Source organism: Syzygium oleosum, unplaced genomic scaffold (assembly GCF_021117445.2).
Source record: "Syzygium oleosum isolate NSW1041296 unplaced genomic scaffold, Sole_v2.1 Sole_v2.20, whole genome shotgun sequence".
Taxonomy (NCBI): Eukaryota; Viridiplantae; Streptophyta; class Magnoliopsida; order Myrtales; family Myrtaceae; genus Syzygium; species Syzygium oleosum.
Window position 1 is genome coordinate 6,771,807 of NW_026607504.1, and position 18,693 is coordinate 6,790,499.

The 18,693-nt window shown below is 44.1% G+C and overlaps 3 protein-coding genes across 3 annotated transcripts; 1 reads left to right on the forward strand and 2 right to left on the reverse strand.

Moving 5' to 3' along the window:
- Positions 1 to 35: 35 nt before the first annotated feature.
- LOC115670171 (uncharacterized) lies at positions 36 to 1,353 on the forward strand. Its single transcript, XM_030591376.2, has one exon. The coding sequence runs from the start codon at positions 72 to 74 to the stop codon at positions 1,047 to 1,049; it is 978 nt and encodes a 325-aa protein (XP_030447236.1). The 5' UTR covers positions 36 to 71; the 3' UTR covers positions 1,050 to 1,353.
- A 2,134-nt stretch (positions 1,354 to 3,487) lies between these two features.
- Positions 3,488 to 7,578, reverse strand: LOC115670170 (protein NRT1/ PTR FAMILY 5.8). The gene is made up of 5 exons (XM_056320450.1): positions 6,845 to 7,578; positions 6,487 to 6,704; positions 4,523 to 5,037; positions 3,634 to 4,430; positions 3,488 to 3,551 (listed from the first exon to the last, which is right to left on the reverse strand). The coding sequence occupies exons 1-5, from the start codon at positions 6,882 to 6,884 to the stop codon at positions 3,520 to 3,522; spliced, it is 1,602 nt and encodes a 533-aa protein (XP_056176425.1). The 5' UTR covers positions 6,885 to 7,578; the 3' UTR covers positions 3,488 to 3,519.
- A 4,505-nt stretch (positions 7,579 to 12,083) lies between these two features.
- Positions 12,084 to 18,068, reverse strand: LOC115670168 (alpha-mannosidase 2). The gene is made up of 4 exons (XM_030591374.2): positions 17,217 to 18,068; positions 16,087 to 16,236; positions 15,973 to 16,005; positions 12,084 to 15,211 (listed from the first exon to the last, which is right to left on the reverse strand). The coding sequence occupies exons 1-4, from the start codon at positions 17,805 to 17,807 to the stop codon at positions 12,476 to 12,478; spliced, it is 3,510 nt and encodes a 1,169-aa protein (XP_030447234.2). The 5' UTR covers positions 17,808 to 18,068; the 3' UTR covers positions 12,084 to 12,475.
- Between the last annotated feature and the right edge of the window lie 625 nt (positions 18,069 to 18,693).

Sequence of the window (18,693 nt, forward strand, 5' to 3'; positions counted from 1 at the left end):
GCCTCCTCCTACCCCTCCTCTTCGATCCCTTCGAAGCGAAACCCGAATCTCAACCGCGCACGGAGAAGACGATGGGGTTCGTCGCGCTCGCCGTGGCGGGCGGCGGATTCATCTCCATCGGCGCACTCGAGGCTCTCGCGGCGTCGGGTTCGCTCGCGGGCCGGACGGGCAGCCCCAGCCCTCCCTCGCCGCGATCGCCGCCCCGGTCGGGAACGAAGATCGGGACGTCTTTGATCTCGCTCGTCTCGGTTTCCGTTCTCTCGTCCCTGTTCGTGGTCAACTCGCTGATCTCGCTCGCCGGCGCGGCCGGGTCCGGGGACCGCGTCGGCTCGGCTCTCCAGCTGCAGGTCGTGGCGGTGGCGGCGCTGTTCTTGCTGTACTCGGTCGCTGGCATTTTGGTCAATCTGACGAGCTCGTTTCCTTTGAGCCCTTCGTTGGTCGACGTGATCGCTCTGTTCGCTTTCGTGGAGGAGTTCTTGGTGTACTACCTCCAGAGGAAGGACACGAGTGGGATTGAGAACAGGTACTTCGATCTCATGCTCGTGCCCATCGCGATATGCACCTTCTCTACGGTTCTGGGGTTGAAATCCCCGAAATCGGCGTTGCCAAGATTGGCGCGCGCTGTGGGGTTGGTGCTTCAGGGGACGTGGTTTCTGCAAATGGGGTTTTCTTTTTACACTGGCTTGGTTGCTCATGGGTGTTGGTTGCATGAGAAGAGTCGAGGGAATTACACGGTCAAGTGCAAGGGGCATTCTGAGTATCATCGGGCTAGAGCGATTGCAACGCTTCAGTTTAATTGCCATCTTGCTCTGCTGGTGACCGTAGTGGCCGGGGTCTATTCCCTGATCGCGCAGAAGAATGGGATCCGAGGGGATTTTGCAAATTACAGGCCCTTAGGGGAAGAAGTTCAGAGTTTGGGCAATCATGCCCAGTTTTCTCTGGACTCTGATGAAGATGTTGGTGATGGGATCAGGGAAGAGGAGAACGTGGCGAAGCCGAAGGGTGCTGTGATAGAGTTGAGTGCTAATGGATATGGTTCCCATCATTGAGGGAGAGAGAATGAAGTTTCTTGTTTGAGGAGGCTGACTTCATGTTATCAATTTTCCAAGTGCTTAGAGAAGATGAACCCGACTTTTAATGTACAAAGTGAACTGAGGTAGCTTTTATGTTGGTTTTCCATTCTGTAAAAAAAATTTCGGTTGCTATAGTTTCTTGCTGCAATTGTTGAGCTAATTCTTTCATGTTTGTAATACGTATCGAATTTCTGTCTCTGTTCGGGTCAGGTCAGAAACCCTCTGCTGAAATAGGGAAGCATATAATAAAATGCAAACTTTTGAGTGTGGTTCCCACGGACATGATTGCCATTGTCTCTCCAGTTTGAGTTGCCTTTCTTTCTTTCGTTTCCTTTTTCTGGCGCTTCCGATCAAATAGATTTTTCGATAGGTGGAGGAGACGAGCATGGGAAAGTGTAGTCAACCATTTAGGAAAGAGCCAAAGTCTTTCCGATGATTGGATGAAGCACCAAAATTGGTTCAGTATGCATGGGTTAGCTGCTGCAGTTGGCATATCAGCTTACTGAAAGCTTGCCTTTGAATGCTTAAGCTTGACCCGATGCTCACCGTTGACTTGCTTTATTGCCAGTATTTGTATCACATTCGGTTGGAGAAGCAAAACTGACCAATTCCTTTTGTCATCCCTTGTTCTCTTGTTATCAAGTTTGCCGAGAGGTTATGAATTGGTTTGCTACCTTTCTTACCTTAATGTCCTTAGAAGACACAGTTTTGTTTGCTGTTTGTCATATTTGATATGTCTGTGTGTTCTGAGATCGCATTGTGAATTTGTGAGTAAGCACCCGGTGACATTGACCCCTCAATGGGAATTAGAGCCTCATCACTCCTCTGTGTCCTCTGGCAGCTGGTGATAGATTACAAGCTAAGACATGGTCAGGTATCCTGTGGCTTGATCTTGCTGGGACATTTTCATATGCTGGATTCAGATATGTTTTGAGTCGCTTGAAGTTGCAGCAATGAAAGAGAGTGGGATACTTGATTTGGTATTAGTTGCATCGTGTTGTTTTTGACAGGTTTTCTTAGAATAGGCAATGGCATGGGGTGACACTGAAATTGCCATTTAGTCTGTCTTTTCTTACCTCTGGAAACAATTGCATAACTTGAAGGAGGATCAATAGACTTGTTCACCGCGACCTTGACTTTTAAAGTCATCCTACTAGACGTGGACACGGGTTATTGGCTCTTCCAGGAGTAAACGACCCAATTCATTATCCTCTTTCTTCCACTGTACGTTTGCATGAGCAGGTAAATGCTCATGAGTCACTGCATGTTCAAATTGTTCTCTCTCTCTCACAGAGTTCTTCACTTGTTATTTGTTCCCTAAGTGTTATTTATTCTTTAGCCACCATCATTATCATGCAGTTAGGTTCTGTATTTTGTTTGGGCAACTTTCTGTTTTGCTGATGTCCTTGGAACTTCTCTGCCTAGTTTGCTCTATGTGTGAAGTTGTGTTCGGAGGTTGTGTTCAGATGTCGGAGGATGCTTGCATTTCATCCTCCCATCATCCTACACCTTGTCCATTGCACCTTTTCCATTTTCTTCATTAACAAGAAAGTTCCCATGATTTAGTCATATGAAACATGCTACTATGTATGAAGGTGCTGACTTTCTTCGTCTTTGTCTTGGCATCCACTCCTGTGTCCTAGAACTTGCTTTTAATAGCCCTTGTTTAGGGGGGGCTGCTTTTTAGCATGTGGTTGGTCGACTCTGTCTCATGGTGGGTTATTCATGCGATTCTTCTTCCTGATCGGTGAGCACGAGCATCGATCAAGTCGATTAGTAACTTCCTATGTCGGCGAGGGTTCAAAGGATACGAGTAACCTATGTTGGTGCTTGGGCAAATTTGTCTTCTCATACTAGTCGCGGTAAGTAGATCCCAGTTCTATGAGAATCTAGAGTCCTAGTTTCAACAGCAATGTCTCATGAATGCTTGCGAGTCATAAAAGGTGGTCAACTCAAGTGGAAAGAGCACATTTCCAGGTCACGTTCCAAATCACATTCTTTTGGAGTGATATGATATATCTACAGCCTCCATGCATAGTTTTGCTTGCTCGAGACGTGACCTAAAGCCAAACCCCCAACATATCTGGTTAACTAAAGCATGCAATGGCGCGAGAGCCTTTTTCGGTGCTTTTCTCTGCGTCTAATCAGCTTTAGCTTAAACCTTTTTCAAAGTGGAGGTTTGAACTTTGACCCTTTGACCTGATCTTTTGATTCGCAGCCTCAAGTTTAAAAGTTTTATCTCGAGTGGAATGCCCTCTTTTATGAAACTGGAAGGGCCTGTGCTTCAACAACTTCCCCCGGCAAAAATTTGTACCGATTCTCTGATTTTCTGGGCTTTATAGTTCAGTTGATTTCGTCCATAAAACAAACTTGCGTCCCAGCGCAGTTGGTGAAGGTGACATTTTGCGATCAACTTGCCACGAGGAACATTATCAAGATTTCCACTTCAAGGGCAACGAAGAAACACGCGCTTACTTCCTGATCCAAAACAAAAACAGAAGAAAAAGAAAAACCCACCTAGGACCAAAGCAAAAACAATGAAGTCATGTACAATCCTCACCTTCCACACCATTTGGGCTCCTGTAAAGTTTACACGATGCTATGTACAGAAGCATGCTCAATGAACTCGCCAAGGCCAGAAGCCAGTAGTAACTGTCTAGGTGGGCTTTGCTCATGTCGTCGGAGAACCAGCTGTGTCCCCGCGTGAAAAACTCGATCGCCGAGATCATCACAGCGCTCAGAAAGCTCCCAACTCCAAAGACGCTTGTGTACAGCGCGAATCCCATGGTCCTCATCCTAAGAGGGACTTCGCTGTAGAAGAACTCCTGCATCCCGACCACGGTGAAGACGTCGGATCCACCGAGCAGAATGTACTGCGGGAGCAGCCAGAAGATGCTCAATTCGGCATGTCCAGATCTTCCTATCGTCTCGAGCCTCTTTGTCTCAACGAGCGCAGCTATCACCATGGCTATGATTGAGAGGAACATGCCGATCCCCATCCTCTGCATCACGTTGATGCCCTTCTCGTCTCGTGTGAATAGCCGAGTGATCGGGATCAGCATTTTGTCGTATAGAGGCATTAGGAGGATTATGGACAGGTTGATGGCGCTCTGGAGGGTCGCTGGGGGGATGTTGAAGTGGCTCCCGATGTTCCGCTTCATCACCATCCCTTGCTTCGTGAAGAAGGTCGCCGGTTGTTGGAAGATCACGGCGAACATCAGGAGCATCGTCCATATAGGCAGCAGCCGAAGTACTACTTCCACGTTACTGATCGCAAAACTGTGACTGTTTTTGGTGTTCTTTTCCAAGTTCTCGACGACCCCGACACTGCGAGGACAAAGAGGTTTCTGTTGCAGCCTGTATGCAATAAAAAGTGATGAGACTTGTCAGTGACTGATCAAGATCATGAAAGGATGGCAATTGTTGGGTCAATAACTTGGAGAACTTACTCTAGCTCCTCCAATTCAGACCTCTCATCTGGTAAGGAGATTGCTCCATTCTTGAATTTGGATGCAATCGCTCGGATGCTCTTAAGTACGATCTGAAAGGGCTTGTTATGAACATTATTTGCATCTTGTTTGTACCCACAGATTTTGTTTCCGCAAGAGAAAAATGCAACCGCCGCAATCATCGCTCCGGTCGGTATGGCGAATCCCAGAACCCATCCGAAGGTATCTTGTACGTACGACATGAACGTTATCCCCAAGAGGCTGCCGCTACAAATGCTGAAGTACCACCATTGAAAGAACGAGCTGTTCTTACCCGATTTCTTTTCGTCCTTGCTGCGAGGCAATTCCTCTTCATTGTCGAGTTGATCCGTCGCGAACGCCTGCAATGACGGGTTGTACCCACCGAGGCCAACCGAGATCAAACAGAGGGACCAGAAAAGGAACGGAGAATAGTCGGGCTTGGTCGGCGGGTGCCATGTCGACTCCAATGCCGTTGACGTCAATGCCATCAGTCCCTTCACAACACAAAGGAAAGAAAAAACGGGCATCAACAGCAAGGTACGAAATTACAGATTCACTGCCTCTACTCTTGGAACACATCAGATTTCACATTGAACACTTGGAACACATCAGATTGCACCTGTGCTTAATTCCCCAAAAGAAAGTTGCTCTTGAAGGTCGTGTCACAAAAAGAGAGTTGATGAAATGAAAAGGCATTTGTTTTTTCTCAAGGGCAAAAGAGAAAAAAAAAGGGTTTCTTTATTATTCAGATTGCTACTGAAAAGGCATTGATTGAGCACCTCCAAGTGAAAAAGCATCAAAACAAGGTTTAATACGGCAAAAAACTCCCAAAAAAACCCCAAATTTATATGTCTGTGATAAATTTACTCAAAATTAATTTTTTTACCACTAAAAACCCCGAACTAATACATTTGTGACAAATTTACCCTTCATTAGTTTCCATTAAATTGAATTAATGCCACAAAAAATCATAAACTAGTATGCCTGTGATAAACGGAGGGTAAAACATAAAATTGGTATATCCGTCGATTGCCGCGTGTCATTTAACAAAGAAATTTGACTGTAAAATTTAACGGAAATAAACTTAGGGTAAATTTGTCACAGGAGTTTGGGGTTTTTGATGGTCAAAAAATTAGTTTGAGGTAAAATTATCGCAGGCGTACCAATTTGGGGATTTTTCGCGGTATTAACCCTTCAAAACAACATTCAGAAAGCAGTCACACGGGTCACCTTTATGGTCTCTTGAATTAAAAAAGAAGAAAAAAACAGACTTCATCACAAAAAAACATAGAAGACATCGAAATTACGCATGTAACTAAATAATTGAAAACAAAGAAGGGTTAAGCGCAAATTTAATCTTTTAAATTTCAGCGTCTATACAATTTGATCCTTTGACTTTATCGAGTCCTCCGACTTTCTGGAATTGCATGATTTGATCCTCTTAAGTTTCGTTTTCTGCAATCGAGAATTCTAATTTCCTCGATTCGTGCCAATCGAATCCCCGTCTCGCGAAAAACTAATCAAACAAATGAAGAGTAACACTGCCAGGCTTACAAAATGTTTAGGAAGACGGTCGTACCATATTCTATGCGCTCACAAGCATTTACTATCTCTTCCATTAATGACATGATTACGAGAAGTCCCTGTCTTCCAGACAAGATATTGTATAAAATCATAAATGCAACATTTAATCATCAAGAAACAAAAAAAAAGGAAAACCCTAATCTGGCTTTAATGATTTCAATATCAAGAAGAGAATCATGACATTCTTGACGATTCTGCGAGTTCACGTTAAAAACACCCATCAGCCATGAAATGAGAACATCCTTTTCATGATAGGAGAAGAAGAAAACATGCCTGTGGAAAGCAAGGAACTGAGAAATCACGAAGCGGATTGGACAGAGCGAGGAGCGCATGCAAAGCAAGAACCGACCCAGACTCACCACGACGTAGAAGAGGGAGAAGGACAAGACGGTGGAGTAGCGGTCCCAGTAGGAGTCGGCGAGGGGAGCCACCAGCAGAGGGAGCAGATAGGTGAGGCCGCACCAGGCGCTCACCATTTTCGCCGCCGACGAGTTGCTCATCTTCATCACCTCCGTCAGATACGTCACCAGATTCGACGCCACCCCTTTGAACACGAACCTCTCCATCCCAGCTATCACTGCACCAAAATTTACATAAAACCACAAAAAAAAGAAAGACACACAAGAAAAGCCGTCATTCGAACCGATTCACAGCGCAGCAATAATTAACGGGTCGTTCGTGTTATTTGCATGCAACATATACATACAGAATTCTTACCCATGAGAAGAACACAAGCCTTGTTGAGCCTCTTCTCCATTGTGGGCTTGGAGAGAAAAAGGTGGATGATGAGGAGTAACACAGAATTTCAAGGAGTCGATGATGATCCTGAGTGGAGCTGATATGCAATAACAGAGGAGGCGAAATCAGTCATATCTCTCTCGTGTTTAACTCTCAGTGAGCCAAAACCGAGTCAGAACTTCACTCTCTTCCCACCCGAAGAAAACAGTAGCTCCCACTGGCGACTTTGGCTCTTCTTGCTTAGACCCCGGCCTCAGTCGCTGCCTTTTATACGATAGTGGGACACTAGACTCCTCACTAATTTTCCAAAAGAAAAACGAAAGAAAGAAACAAAAGATTCAGTTCTGCCTCCCCCCGACCATGCCTTGTTCCCATAAAGACGTAAAGCCAGGGGGGGGGGGGGGGGGCTATAAAATATACGAAAGCCCACTTGAAGTTTCGGTCGGGTCGCACATCGACCCGGAATATTCTTCGTGACCCAATTACTCTCCTCTTCTGCAGTTATTTCTAATTACCCTATCGACGAAAACAACTGGTGCAACAAACGTAGAAAACCCAAGTGCGGAGTGACTTATGGGGAACGTGGAGGAGGATAAAGGTGAAGGTGAAGGTGAAGGACGAATATCGACATGCGGTGGCTCTGAGTTTCGGTCGGGTCGCATATCGACCCGGAATATTCCTTATAACCCAATTGAAGTCTCTCTCTTCTGCAGCTATTTCTGATTAACCCTATCGATGGAAAACATGTGGTGCAACGGACGTAAGCAGCGTAAGTGCGGAGTGACTGCAGCAAGCACCACTGCGCCACCACCTTATCGGGAACGTGAACGATGAATGATGACATGCAGTGGTCATTTACGTTACGTTCTTGGCCTTTGGCTTTGGGCCCTCCTTCCTGCCTCCCTCCCTCCTCTCCCTCTTCAGATTCAAAGAGGCGTTTCCTTCAAGGAAGGCCGCTGCGGGAGGACACGTGGCGCGCCGGACACCCGTGATCTGCCGTGGCAACCACCCACGAAACATATCTCTTCGTATCCCCATGTTGGGAAACTTTGGGAAAAGTGCTGGCGAATGGCGAGTGACGCGAACAATACTACAGCATTGAATGATTCGCAGACAGAATCGAAGAGAGAAAGAAAAGGCAGATGAAAATGTCTAAAGAAAGACCCTCTTGGGTTTTGGTCTTACAAAACAAAAATAGACCCTCTTTAATGAGTGCGTTTCTCGTGACCCCCCAAAAAAATGAAAAATGAGTGCGCTCCTTCGAGGCACTTGTCACGCATGCTTTGTTAAAAATAACTCGATTTTCGAAGCTGATAATTATGCATAACATAAGGGTACTCGATAATACGATATAAATATTTTGGTATTTTAACGAGTGCACAGGGAATACCGGCTCATCAAGTCCCGCTTCGAACTATGGCGACCAATGATTGAGGCCGGCACTTTGCAATAGAATGATTGAGGGCTATTTTATTTGTTTAGTGTAAATGAGGTAGATTTAGTCGTATAAGAAGTAGAAATAGAGCCGCCTCTTTTTATATATTAACCATTATCATAAAGGGTTAATAAACGATTTTGAAATTATAGCTTTCTTTCTATTAGTCTAAAGTGACTCTTATTTTTTACTGTTTTCTTAATTTGAATCTTCCATATCAATGTGTTGTACTTTCTTTTTCAATGATTAAATGTTGAACGGAGACTCATGTATGCTTTTTTTAATAATATTTTGAACTTTTGATGGGAAAAAAAAGCACATTTTACTTATATTTAAGTGCAAACAAACCCACCCTTTATAAACCATAGGATTAATACCACGAAAAATTTCAAATTGGTACACGTATGATAAATTTACCCCGAATTAATTTTTTGATCACGAAAAATCTCAAGTTGGTACACCTATAATAATTTTATTCAAAATTAATTTTTTTACTACAAAAAATCTCAAACTGGTACATTTGTGACAAATTTATCCTCTATTAAAATGGATTGATACAAAAAAAAATCACAAACTAGTACACATGTGACGAATGGAGAGTAAAACTCCAAGCTGGTACATCGGTCAACTGTCACGTGTCGTTTAACTCAGCAATTTGACAGTAAAATTTAACAGAAACTAACGGAGAGTAAATTTGTCATAGGTATACCAGTTTCGAGTTTTTAGTGGTCAAAAAATTAGTTTGGGGTAAAATTGTCACAGCTGTACCATCTTGAGATTTTTTGTGGTATTAACTCTAAACCATATTCAACAAGCACATCATGAACACTAGTTAGCATCACCCAAAAATATTTTTTTTTTCCCTCTCGTACACTGCCCACGTAAAAAAAGTGCAAAGAGAAATTATCATACGAATTCATAAAATAAATCGAGCTATTCATTCAAATGCGCTGATTAATTTAATTTACCAGATTTTTTGTGGAGTGACTTCTCGTTTCGATGGAGAGGATCTAATAATATGCATCCCTTAAACAGTAACTTAAAAAAAATGTGTATTTTCGTGTAAACATGGAGTGCAAAGTGGGAGATTATTGTAAAAGGAAATATTGACTCGTGATTGCAAAAAAGATGAATGGTTTATACCGCCGGTCGACATGATGTTTCAACTTTTTCTTCCTAATGCATGAATCACGGATGCATGTCCATTCATGTTCGCCCATTTTTGGTCATGGACATGAAGCAAAGTTAAGCCTTACTCATCTCTTGGCAAACGTACCAGTAAAGGGAAAAAAAAAAAAGAACTAAAAAGCAAACCCCATGAATCTAAAATTACCCCCGTTCTACCCGAAATTACTCACTCTCAAGTTTAGACGAATTAAGAGCTTTCGATCGTTTTACAGTACTCGCGTCAACAAGACACGTGACGTTTGCCACATTAGTCGAAGATTTTTTTGCCCTTCTTTCTAACCGTGTTAAAAATATCCCGCCTCTCATATCTATATGTTACATGCTTTTTATATAAATGCGGTCTTCCTTCACCTATTAGTGTTAAGTAGAGTCGGTTTAATATGATATCAGAGCTAGGTTCTAATCCCTACTTGTGGAATTTCATGCATCCGTCCTCGATTCGGTTGAGACGGGTGTCTACATGCCCGCATCGTTCAGTGGTGGCTGACGACGATATGGAGCCCGAAGAAGCAAACGACCCCTTCGTTCATTTTCCTTCTCACCCTTTCCTTTTCCTTTCCAAGAGGCAAAAGGAAACCTGTTTTCCTCCCTGCTACTTCAAGGCAATTTCTCGACCCTTGTAAGCTTTTGCCCAAAAAAAAGAAAGGGATAAGTCCTAAAACTTGTTAGGAAAGTGCACTTGAGTCCTAACACTTTAAAAAAGTTCAAACAAGTCCTAAAACTTGTCACGAATGTGCAATCAAGTCCTAAAACTTATCACAAAAGTGTAACCAAGTCCTAAAACTTTCAAAAAGTATAATCAATGAAATGACTTGATTGAACCAATTTGATAAGTTTTAGGACTTATTTGCACCTTCGTAACAAGTTTTAGGACTTGTTTGTACTTTTTGAAAGTTTTAGGACTTGATTGTACTTTCGTGACAAGTTTTAGGGCTTGATCGCATTTTTTAAAAGTTTTAGAACTCAATTGCACTTTCCTGACAAGTTTTAGAACTTCTAACGTGCTTACCTAGTTGGCTAAAAAAAAAAAAACGTGCTTACCCCAAAAAGAAAAGAGAGATTGAGACGTGGTGGTGAATGACATGGATGGCACTTCGGCCGATATGTTCCTCACCTCGTCAGTCACCACCACCGGCGGCCCACCACCACCAATCTATCGGATCCAATGACGGAGCACCCACTCGGGACTCGACAACAGCCCACGCATATCTACGACCCCGGCAAAGAAGGAAATAAAAAATGGAAACTTGAAGGAAAGCACGTGAGATATTTCGACTGGAAGTGGTACGTGATCCCAGGACACGTTACCAAGTTGGGCCCCGAATCGGATTGCTTACAACTCGATGGCGACGAGGTCATGTCACGTGCGGGGACTAGTTACCCAGTGAATCGAGTACATGTACACGTACCGAAATGAACCTGGACCGCCAGAAATGATTGGTCCCCCATGGATCCCCTGTATATCCCCCTCCCATCCAACGTTTCGAATTCATCTGGGTTCACGCGCCCAATTTGCCGAATAGCTTATCCGTCACATAGTAATTTAAGACAGCAATACGATTCACTCTGGCTAATCCATGAACCCGGAATAGCCCCACCGGTCGAATGGGACGATTGGGAAACCTGTAACTTGCAAGTCTTGCAGCACTAATGGAACCAAATACTTACATAGCCACGCAAAAGAAATGGATGTCGATAGTCTATTCTTGCTGAGTGAGTGACTGATGAAATCCATTTGTTCATACTTTCTTATAAGATGGCGCGCAGTCAACTAAGCAACCTCAGATGATGATCATCTTAAATGTCACTAAAACTCTGGCTGTGCTCAACAGAGATTCATACAAGCAATAATATGAAATCGAGGAGATGACCAAGTTAGAAATTACTTACCGAAGAGAAGGAACGTCCACGATGTCGTCTCAGGCATATGCATGCGGAGACACGAACGATCGTCAACTTCGCGGATACGCACGCATTTCTACCAGTCTTCCGAGACAGAAATCTGAGAGAGAAGCCGCAGGGTTGATGGAGGATTCCTGGGGTTTCTTGAGTTTACAGTCGGATGATTTGGAATCATTCGACAGGGTTGGTTTCACGAGGAAACGGGAGCGTTGCGGCAAAAGACAAGGGAAACGAACAAAAGTGTCACGATGGTATAGACCGACAGACACGAAATTGTGTTTCTGAAACTGAACGAAGATGTCCAACGAAAATATCCTATAATATGTCTCCTTGAAATTCCACTAGGAACGCTTTCCTGTCGAATGAGATGCTCTTAAATTCTGAAGCAGAGAACATCACGCAGGATTCACTCCAGCAAAGGGGTGAACGACGAAAACTCAACCCCTGCATTGTTGTCTTTTGGGACCCCGTGGTTCGCAATGGCTTCAGCTCTATAGACTTAACTGCTTAGATTTCTTGAGCTTCGGAATTTGCTCGATACCCGCACAATTCAAATCTTTAAATAGGATTTGAGTAATTACCCTTTGAATTCAGATGAAATCTTTCTTAGTTCTTGAGAGAATTGATTCCACTTTTTTTCATTTTGGTGGAAAAGCAAAGAGTGATTACGGTAGAAATGAGCAACGAAGCTGATATATAATCATAAGCTTTTCATGGTCTCAAGGCATCTCTATGAAACCAAATAAAAAGGTTCCCAACATCCTCGAGCACGAGCACGTTGATGACTATTAACTTCCTATTAATACAAAATTGATGCAGTTTTACAAGCGTATAAAGATCACATCCAATAGAAAAACATTAGTCGGGTCTCGCGGCTGGTGCATGATTGAGTGAAGCATCAGAACGTATGAGCCTCTGTGAATGCCTCTTTCGTGTGTGAAGATCTTCCGAAGGATAGGCACCACCCAGCTGCTGAGATTCAGTTCTGGATCCATGCTGGTGGTTCGGGTCTGATTTCCTAGTAGAGGATCCAACTTGTCAAGGTTCACACTTACAAACTTACAGAATGGTTACACTAACACAGCTCACTGATGTGGCCGTAATTCCAATTTGTAAGCTTGAATTTCCATGGGAGATATGATTACATGTCCTTCTTGAACATCTGCAAGCTGCTCAGCATACCCAAGCAACTCTGCATCCTCATGAAGAAGATTCAGAGAAGTTGCTCTTGCATTTAATACTGCAAGCCCCTTGAACATGTTAAATAGATTGACAGGTTCATCAGCTATATTTGTACACTTCGTTCTGCCCTTGTGACAATAGGAAGAATCCCAATGTCGTCGCTGCAGAACTAGAATGAACCTAGAACCTTCCACCGCTTGCTGAGAGTATTTTAAAGGCCTGGGGACCTTAAAGCTGACAATGTGCAAGTCACATGGTAGAGAAGAAGATAAAGGGGAGAGAGATTTTGCAGGAGGCTGAACAGATATATCATGAGACTTCTTGGAAATGAATGCGTGGAAAGGGTAGTTTAAGTGGGCGCCAACAGAATGGGAAAGAAGCGAGGGACTTAATGGAAAAGGGTTGGATTCAGAATCCGACGCACGAGAAATGTTGGATTCGACGAGGATGTGGAATACCACATTCAATGCACGGTTGTCCATAACTCCTTGTCCCAAACCACGCCCATCATCTCGGACTAATCGACGGTCTAGCATAATCTCTAGCCATCCATCTTTAGGGCTAGCTGCACCCAGTGACTGCCTCGAATGAATGGAAAAGCGCCGACCATCAGTTCCTTGCATGAAGGCAAGAGAAGGCATTGGATAGTAATTTCCCTGAAGTGGGATCTTAGTGTAATACTCCCGCCGACTCATCTGAAAGCCATTCAAATCTGAATAGAATATTCTTCGGTTATCTATATCTGATCTGTATCGAGCAATCAACTCTTTGTCATCAAAATCTTGACCCAAGAGCTCGACATGATACTCCTTCTCCACAAAGAATTGCTGTACAGAGTCTTCTACATTGTAGAGGCGCGTGCTGTGAGAGATGGGTGAATTGCCCCATATTGTCTTTGGATAAGAATACACCTCCTGTACCAAGGGACCTTCAGAGACAACCATGACCCCACCAGCTTGGACAATAGGTTCTGCATCTCCGATCGGTTTGAACAGGTAGGCCCCACTTCCAGAACTTGAGTAAAGACCGATGACTTCACCAACAATTTTTTCTGAACCATCCAGATGGCTAATTTTCTGCAGCAATCCATGCTTTGCATCAATAGTAAGCACCTGATGCCTGTTTCCGATTTCAACAGTGTCGCTTTGTAATTCTGTACAAGTATACGCAGCTGGACACGATAATGTATTGGGCTTAGAGAAGTGCTTTATTTTCGCCAGCTTGGCTTTTTCGCATCCAACAAAACCACTTGCAACATAATACGTCTGCAACCCCATGGGAGGTACAGAAACTTTGAAGTGAAGACGGTGCCGCCCGGTAAATATCTTGCTTTTGTGGTGCTGCAGCTCTGGAGATACTTGGCTCTGAACACATGTCCAATTTGAGTCCAGAACAGCAACATCAGGTCTGTCGACAATGACCATGACAACTTCTTCCCTCGATTGTTCGAGGGGATTGAAAAAAACAACTGAGTGATAAGTTCCTTCAGTAGCAGCAATCACTTTATGAACTGGCTGAGCATCATACTTAGACCTCACCTGCTCTGGCTCAAACTGGGCAGGGGTCTGGTCGGATTTATCATGACGGATCCCAAGCAGTACCTCAATTCCTTTGGACATGAATATTTGCAAGTCCTGCAAAGACGTGTGCATACGTGTCCCATAGTCACGAACCACATGATCCTTAGCAGTACCAGTCACGCCATCATGATGCTGAAAAAGAGCCAAGTTCCTTCTGGCAGCTGTCAACTTATAGGAAAACCCTACAGGAAGCTTTTCACATTGTGCTCTTTGACAATATCCTAGCAATAAAGCTATAATCATCTCTGTTGCACGTAGTGTTTGCTCAAGCACTCGATCAACGGCCTTGAAGAAGGGTCTTGAAACATAATAGCCACTCCAATAGTCCTGTTGCCTATCTGCGTAAGTAAAGAAATCCCCTGCTAGAGATGGAAAGCCTCCAATCTGAGCCGAGCCGATTTCACCAGGTTGTGAGTAATTAACTCTCTCAGCCTCTTCACGAAGTGCTCGGAAGTAATCATCCAAAGTGCCAAACTTTGCTTCTGCATTCAGACTGGGATTAGAGTTGATATAATCAAATAGCAACTGGTAATTCCTAAATTGGGCTTCAGCTTCATCAATGCTGATGTAGCGGAAATCATCTCCAAGTGGAACCAGAAGTGTGTTCGTCCTATACAATGTGGATTTCTTCTTATATTGATCAAGCAGTTTTAGTGCCCTCTCCTGCACATTTTCTTGGTTGGTTTCCACCGGGTGTTCTCCCCAAGGGCAAAGTTCGTAGACAAACCCACGCATTCGAGCGAAGTCAAACTGACAACAAACAGCTGGCTCTGGTCCACAAGTATGTGGTATATCGTAAGAATAGAAGGGCATCATGTGGACAAAAATGTCGGTCGATTCCTCCGCATCCCAGCTCTGACGCCATACATACTCCAATTTCTTGTGCAAAGCAAGTTCCTTCTTCAGCTCATAATGGGTCCTCTGGATAAGCATGTTTTCGAAGCCCATTCGACGAAGAAGATATGCCATTGTGGGAGAATAACCAAACGGATCTATAGCCCAAGAGTTCTTAGGAATAACACCAATGGTTTCATTGAGCCACATATTCCCCTCTGTCATCTGTAAACATTCATGCAAAAGAAGGGAAAGAAACTAAGAGAAGCAACAAGTTGACAAAGAAACAGGTACATCCTCTCTCTCTCTCTCTCCAGGCTCAACATGCACTCAGTGAATACAAATTGACATCCACATGCATCCAAGGGTCTTAAAAATGATTGCATGTGACAAAGATATGCCTGCTGAAGCCATCAAGTGCTGAGAGAAGAGAAACCCTAGGGTACTCTATACTTCTGGTAGGGTAAATTAATTGTAAAAGACCTAGCATTACCAATCTCTAAGTAACTTCTCTCCTTTGAAGAATTCTTTACTGGAGACTAGTATAAAAGTTATTTCCCCTGAACCTTTGTCGATCTCTCAGCACAATTTACCACACTAAAAAACAGATTCCAGTATAAAACCTATTCATGACAACCAGGGTACTTATCCACTGGCCTCCATCCAGGGTGAAAACACATTACTATTTCCACTAGATCTGCAGACATAGGCTACGTGGCTTTTGCCTCAGGGAAGACCTAACTAAAAACTAAAAATGATGGAAAATGGTGTTTGATGAAACAGTTGCTCGTCGAGAACACTCCATTATCATTTCGCTGAGAGAAGCTTGCAGTAGAGATGCAGACAGTTAACTTTGTCCTCAACCAATTCAGATTCTACTATCGGGACTGGCAAAACTAGATCAAACTTTTACCAGAACTATGCGCCATAAATCACATTTATACTTTGGATACTGAGAGAGAGAGAGAGAGAGAGAGAGAGAGAACCTGCTCAATTATGGAGTAATAATGCGAATTAGCCTGCATCAAGAGGCAAATGTTGTTAACTCATATAACAATCAATAGACCATTGCTGCAGTCGAGAGTAATCACATTAGTTACCTCATCATTCATCACCCAACCACCACCGACAATTTCTAGTTGACCATTCTTCACCAAACTGGTGAAAGATTGCCTCTTTAATTCTGATGCATCCCTCCACCACCTTTCCAGGTATGACATTTCTTCCCAGATAAACTTTCGGCGAGCATCCTGCAAATCCATACTTTTCCAAGTTAGTAGATCTCCGCCAATTCAACTTGCTAGCTAAAATTGACAAAAGAAGCCACCTATTTCTTTTTTCCCTTCACTTTTTTCCACCCAAGCTAACAAATGATCCCATTAACATCAATTGAAGTTAAACAAACTAATTCACGTCGCTACTGAGCTTCTCACGAGAAGTGAAACTTTTGTCGTCAAAACATCCAAAATTTGGAACACGTAAGAACAGATAAATGTCCAGGCAAGAAAGCTGCAATGATCAAGTCACAGCTCATCCTTAGTATGCCCTGACATTTTCTGTACCCTGGTTCGACAAAACCATCTTGCAAACCTTCTCCCAAAGCACAAGATGACATATGAAATGCATCGAAAACAGAAGTGTCATGCATCGCGATTGGGGCTTTGAGAGACAATTCCATCAAACCACAGGATTTCATCATACAACAAACTTTGGTAAGCTGAAAATCCAATCACAAGCACTCTAAATTTGTTAGATTTCGCAAGAGTCTATGCGTTGTGATCACAAAATGAAAAATTCACAGAAGACTTGGCCTTTTTTGCATCAAGTTATTCAGGTTCAAGAACCATAAAGCTCCGGCAGTCATTAAATACAGGTAATTTTGCCAAATGGTAAGTCCAAAATCTAATCGTAACAGTCGAGATTTTTTTTTGTGTGATCGAGAGTGCCTTAACCTAACTATCCATAATGCCTTCACTAACTCTAAGAAGTAAAACCAAGATGCTCTCACATAGTCACAGACAACCTCTAAAACTGGAAGGAATCTCGACCAGATATAGCAGCACCAGATGCACTTCCAAAACAAGAAGTATTCATCACTACAAGAACGCTGAAATGAACCAACTAATTTCGCATCCCAAACAACAAAAAGAGCAAACAAAACCTGCAGAAATTCAGCCGAGCGACTACACCAAAGTTCGCTTCAACCAAAACCCTAACCAAAAAATCGCACCTTCGACAGAGACTCGACGATCGTGTCCAAGATGTGGCGCGACTGGCGGTCATAGTACTCCTCCACCGTGAGCTTCCAGCCGGGATCGTTATGCGAGTGCGGGACCACGAACACCTTCAATCGCTCCTCGTCCCACTCGTTCCCCTTGTAGCTCACCCTCCACCCTTGCTTCCACGGGCCGCCGTCGACGTCCAGGAACTCGATCTTGTCGTACAGGTCCTTGGTCGTGACGTCGACCTTGGCGCCGAAGGCCGTGTCGTTGACGCGCTTGATGAGAGAGATCGGCTTGCGGGGCTTGAAGGGGCGGCGGTAGTGGGCGGGGGAGGGGCGGTGGAGGCGGGAGGAGATGGGCTGCGGGACTCCGAAGAGGAAGAGGGTGAGGAGGAAGAAGAGGAGGGAGGAGGAGAGGGCGATGGTGACGAGGTTGGTGAGGACGAAGTTGATCAGGGCCGTCCGCTTGCGGGAGGAGGAGGACTTGCGGGTGGAGATCGACGCCTTCGCCTTGGCCGGTGCGGAGGAAGGGAGGAGGCTCGGCGGCGGCCCTCCCGCGAGGCGGCGCGTCTTGCCCAGGTAGGAGGAGAAGGGCATCATCGTCCCCCGCGTCGTGTGTGCGTACGAGCGAGAGAGAGAGAGAGACAGAGAGATTGGGATCTACGGGATTGATGTCATCTCGGCCGGTGTTCGTGCGGCGGCGACAGCGGCGGCGCGCCGGCCGGGGGCGGCAGGTCTACGGCGGAACGCTCCGGAGCTAAGCGATGGTACCGAGGGAGCATGTGTGGGTGGGTTTCGCGACTTGGGGGAAAAAAGTAAAAGCGATGACTTTGGAATTGCGGTGCCGAGTCAATCATCTTGAAATCACATCATCATTTCCGAAGAGAAATATTCCTAACATTTCTACTCGTCCTATTATCCTCAAAAAACCTTTCTGGCTTTAGGTATAGTCCTAATTTTACTGTAAATCTCTTTTTTTTTTTTATCTTGTAAAAAACTTCAACTTTAGATCAAATTGCAATTCTATCCTAAACTTTTTTTGTCTAGCAAAAAAAGTCCGCAACTTAAAGTACAGTCCCAATTCCACCTAAAGATGGAAAACCCCCAAGCAAGCTGTCCGAGCATTGAGAACCGAGTGTCTCGAGCGCGAGCTCTCCGACCGCTAGAGATGGAAGACTCCCGAGCACGGGAGATTAGAAAGTGAGCACAAAGTCGAAGATTCCCGAGCAATATGGAAGGAAGGCTCTCTGAGTAAGAGTAATCGAAGAAAGCTAATCCTAATTTCTCTAGTTTTTACCAAAATTTCAGATCCAATAAAACGTCATTTTGGCTGACATGGAAATTCATCTCCAAGAGACGGCTTCTTGTATATGAAATTTGGGGAAAATCTAGAGCAATGACGTGAAGATGCCACATCACTAAGGGCAAGATTTTGGACGGAGGGTTAACATGGGCAAATATGGGACTCAAGTAAAACTTGGTGGTT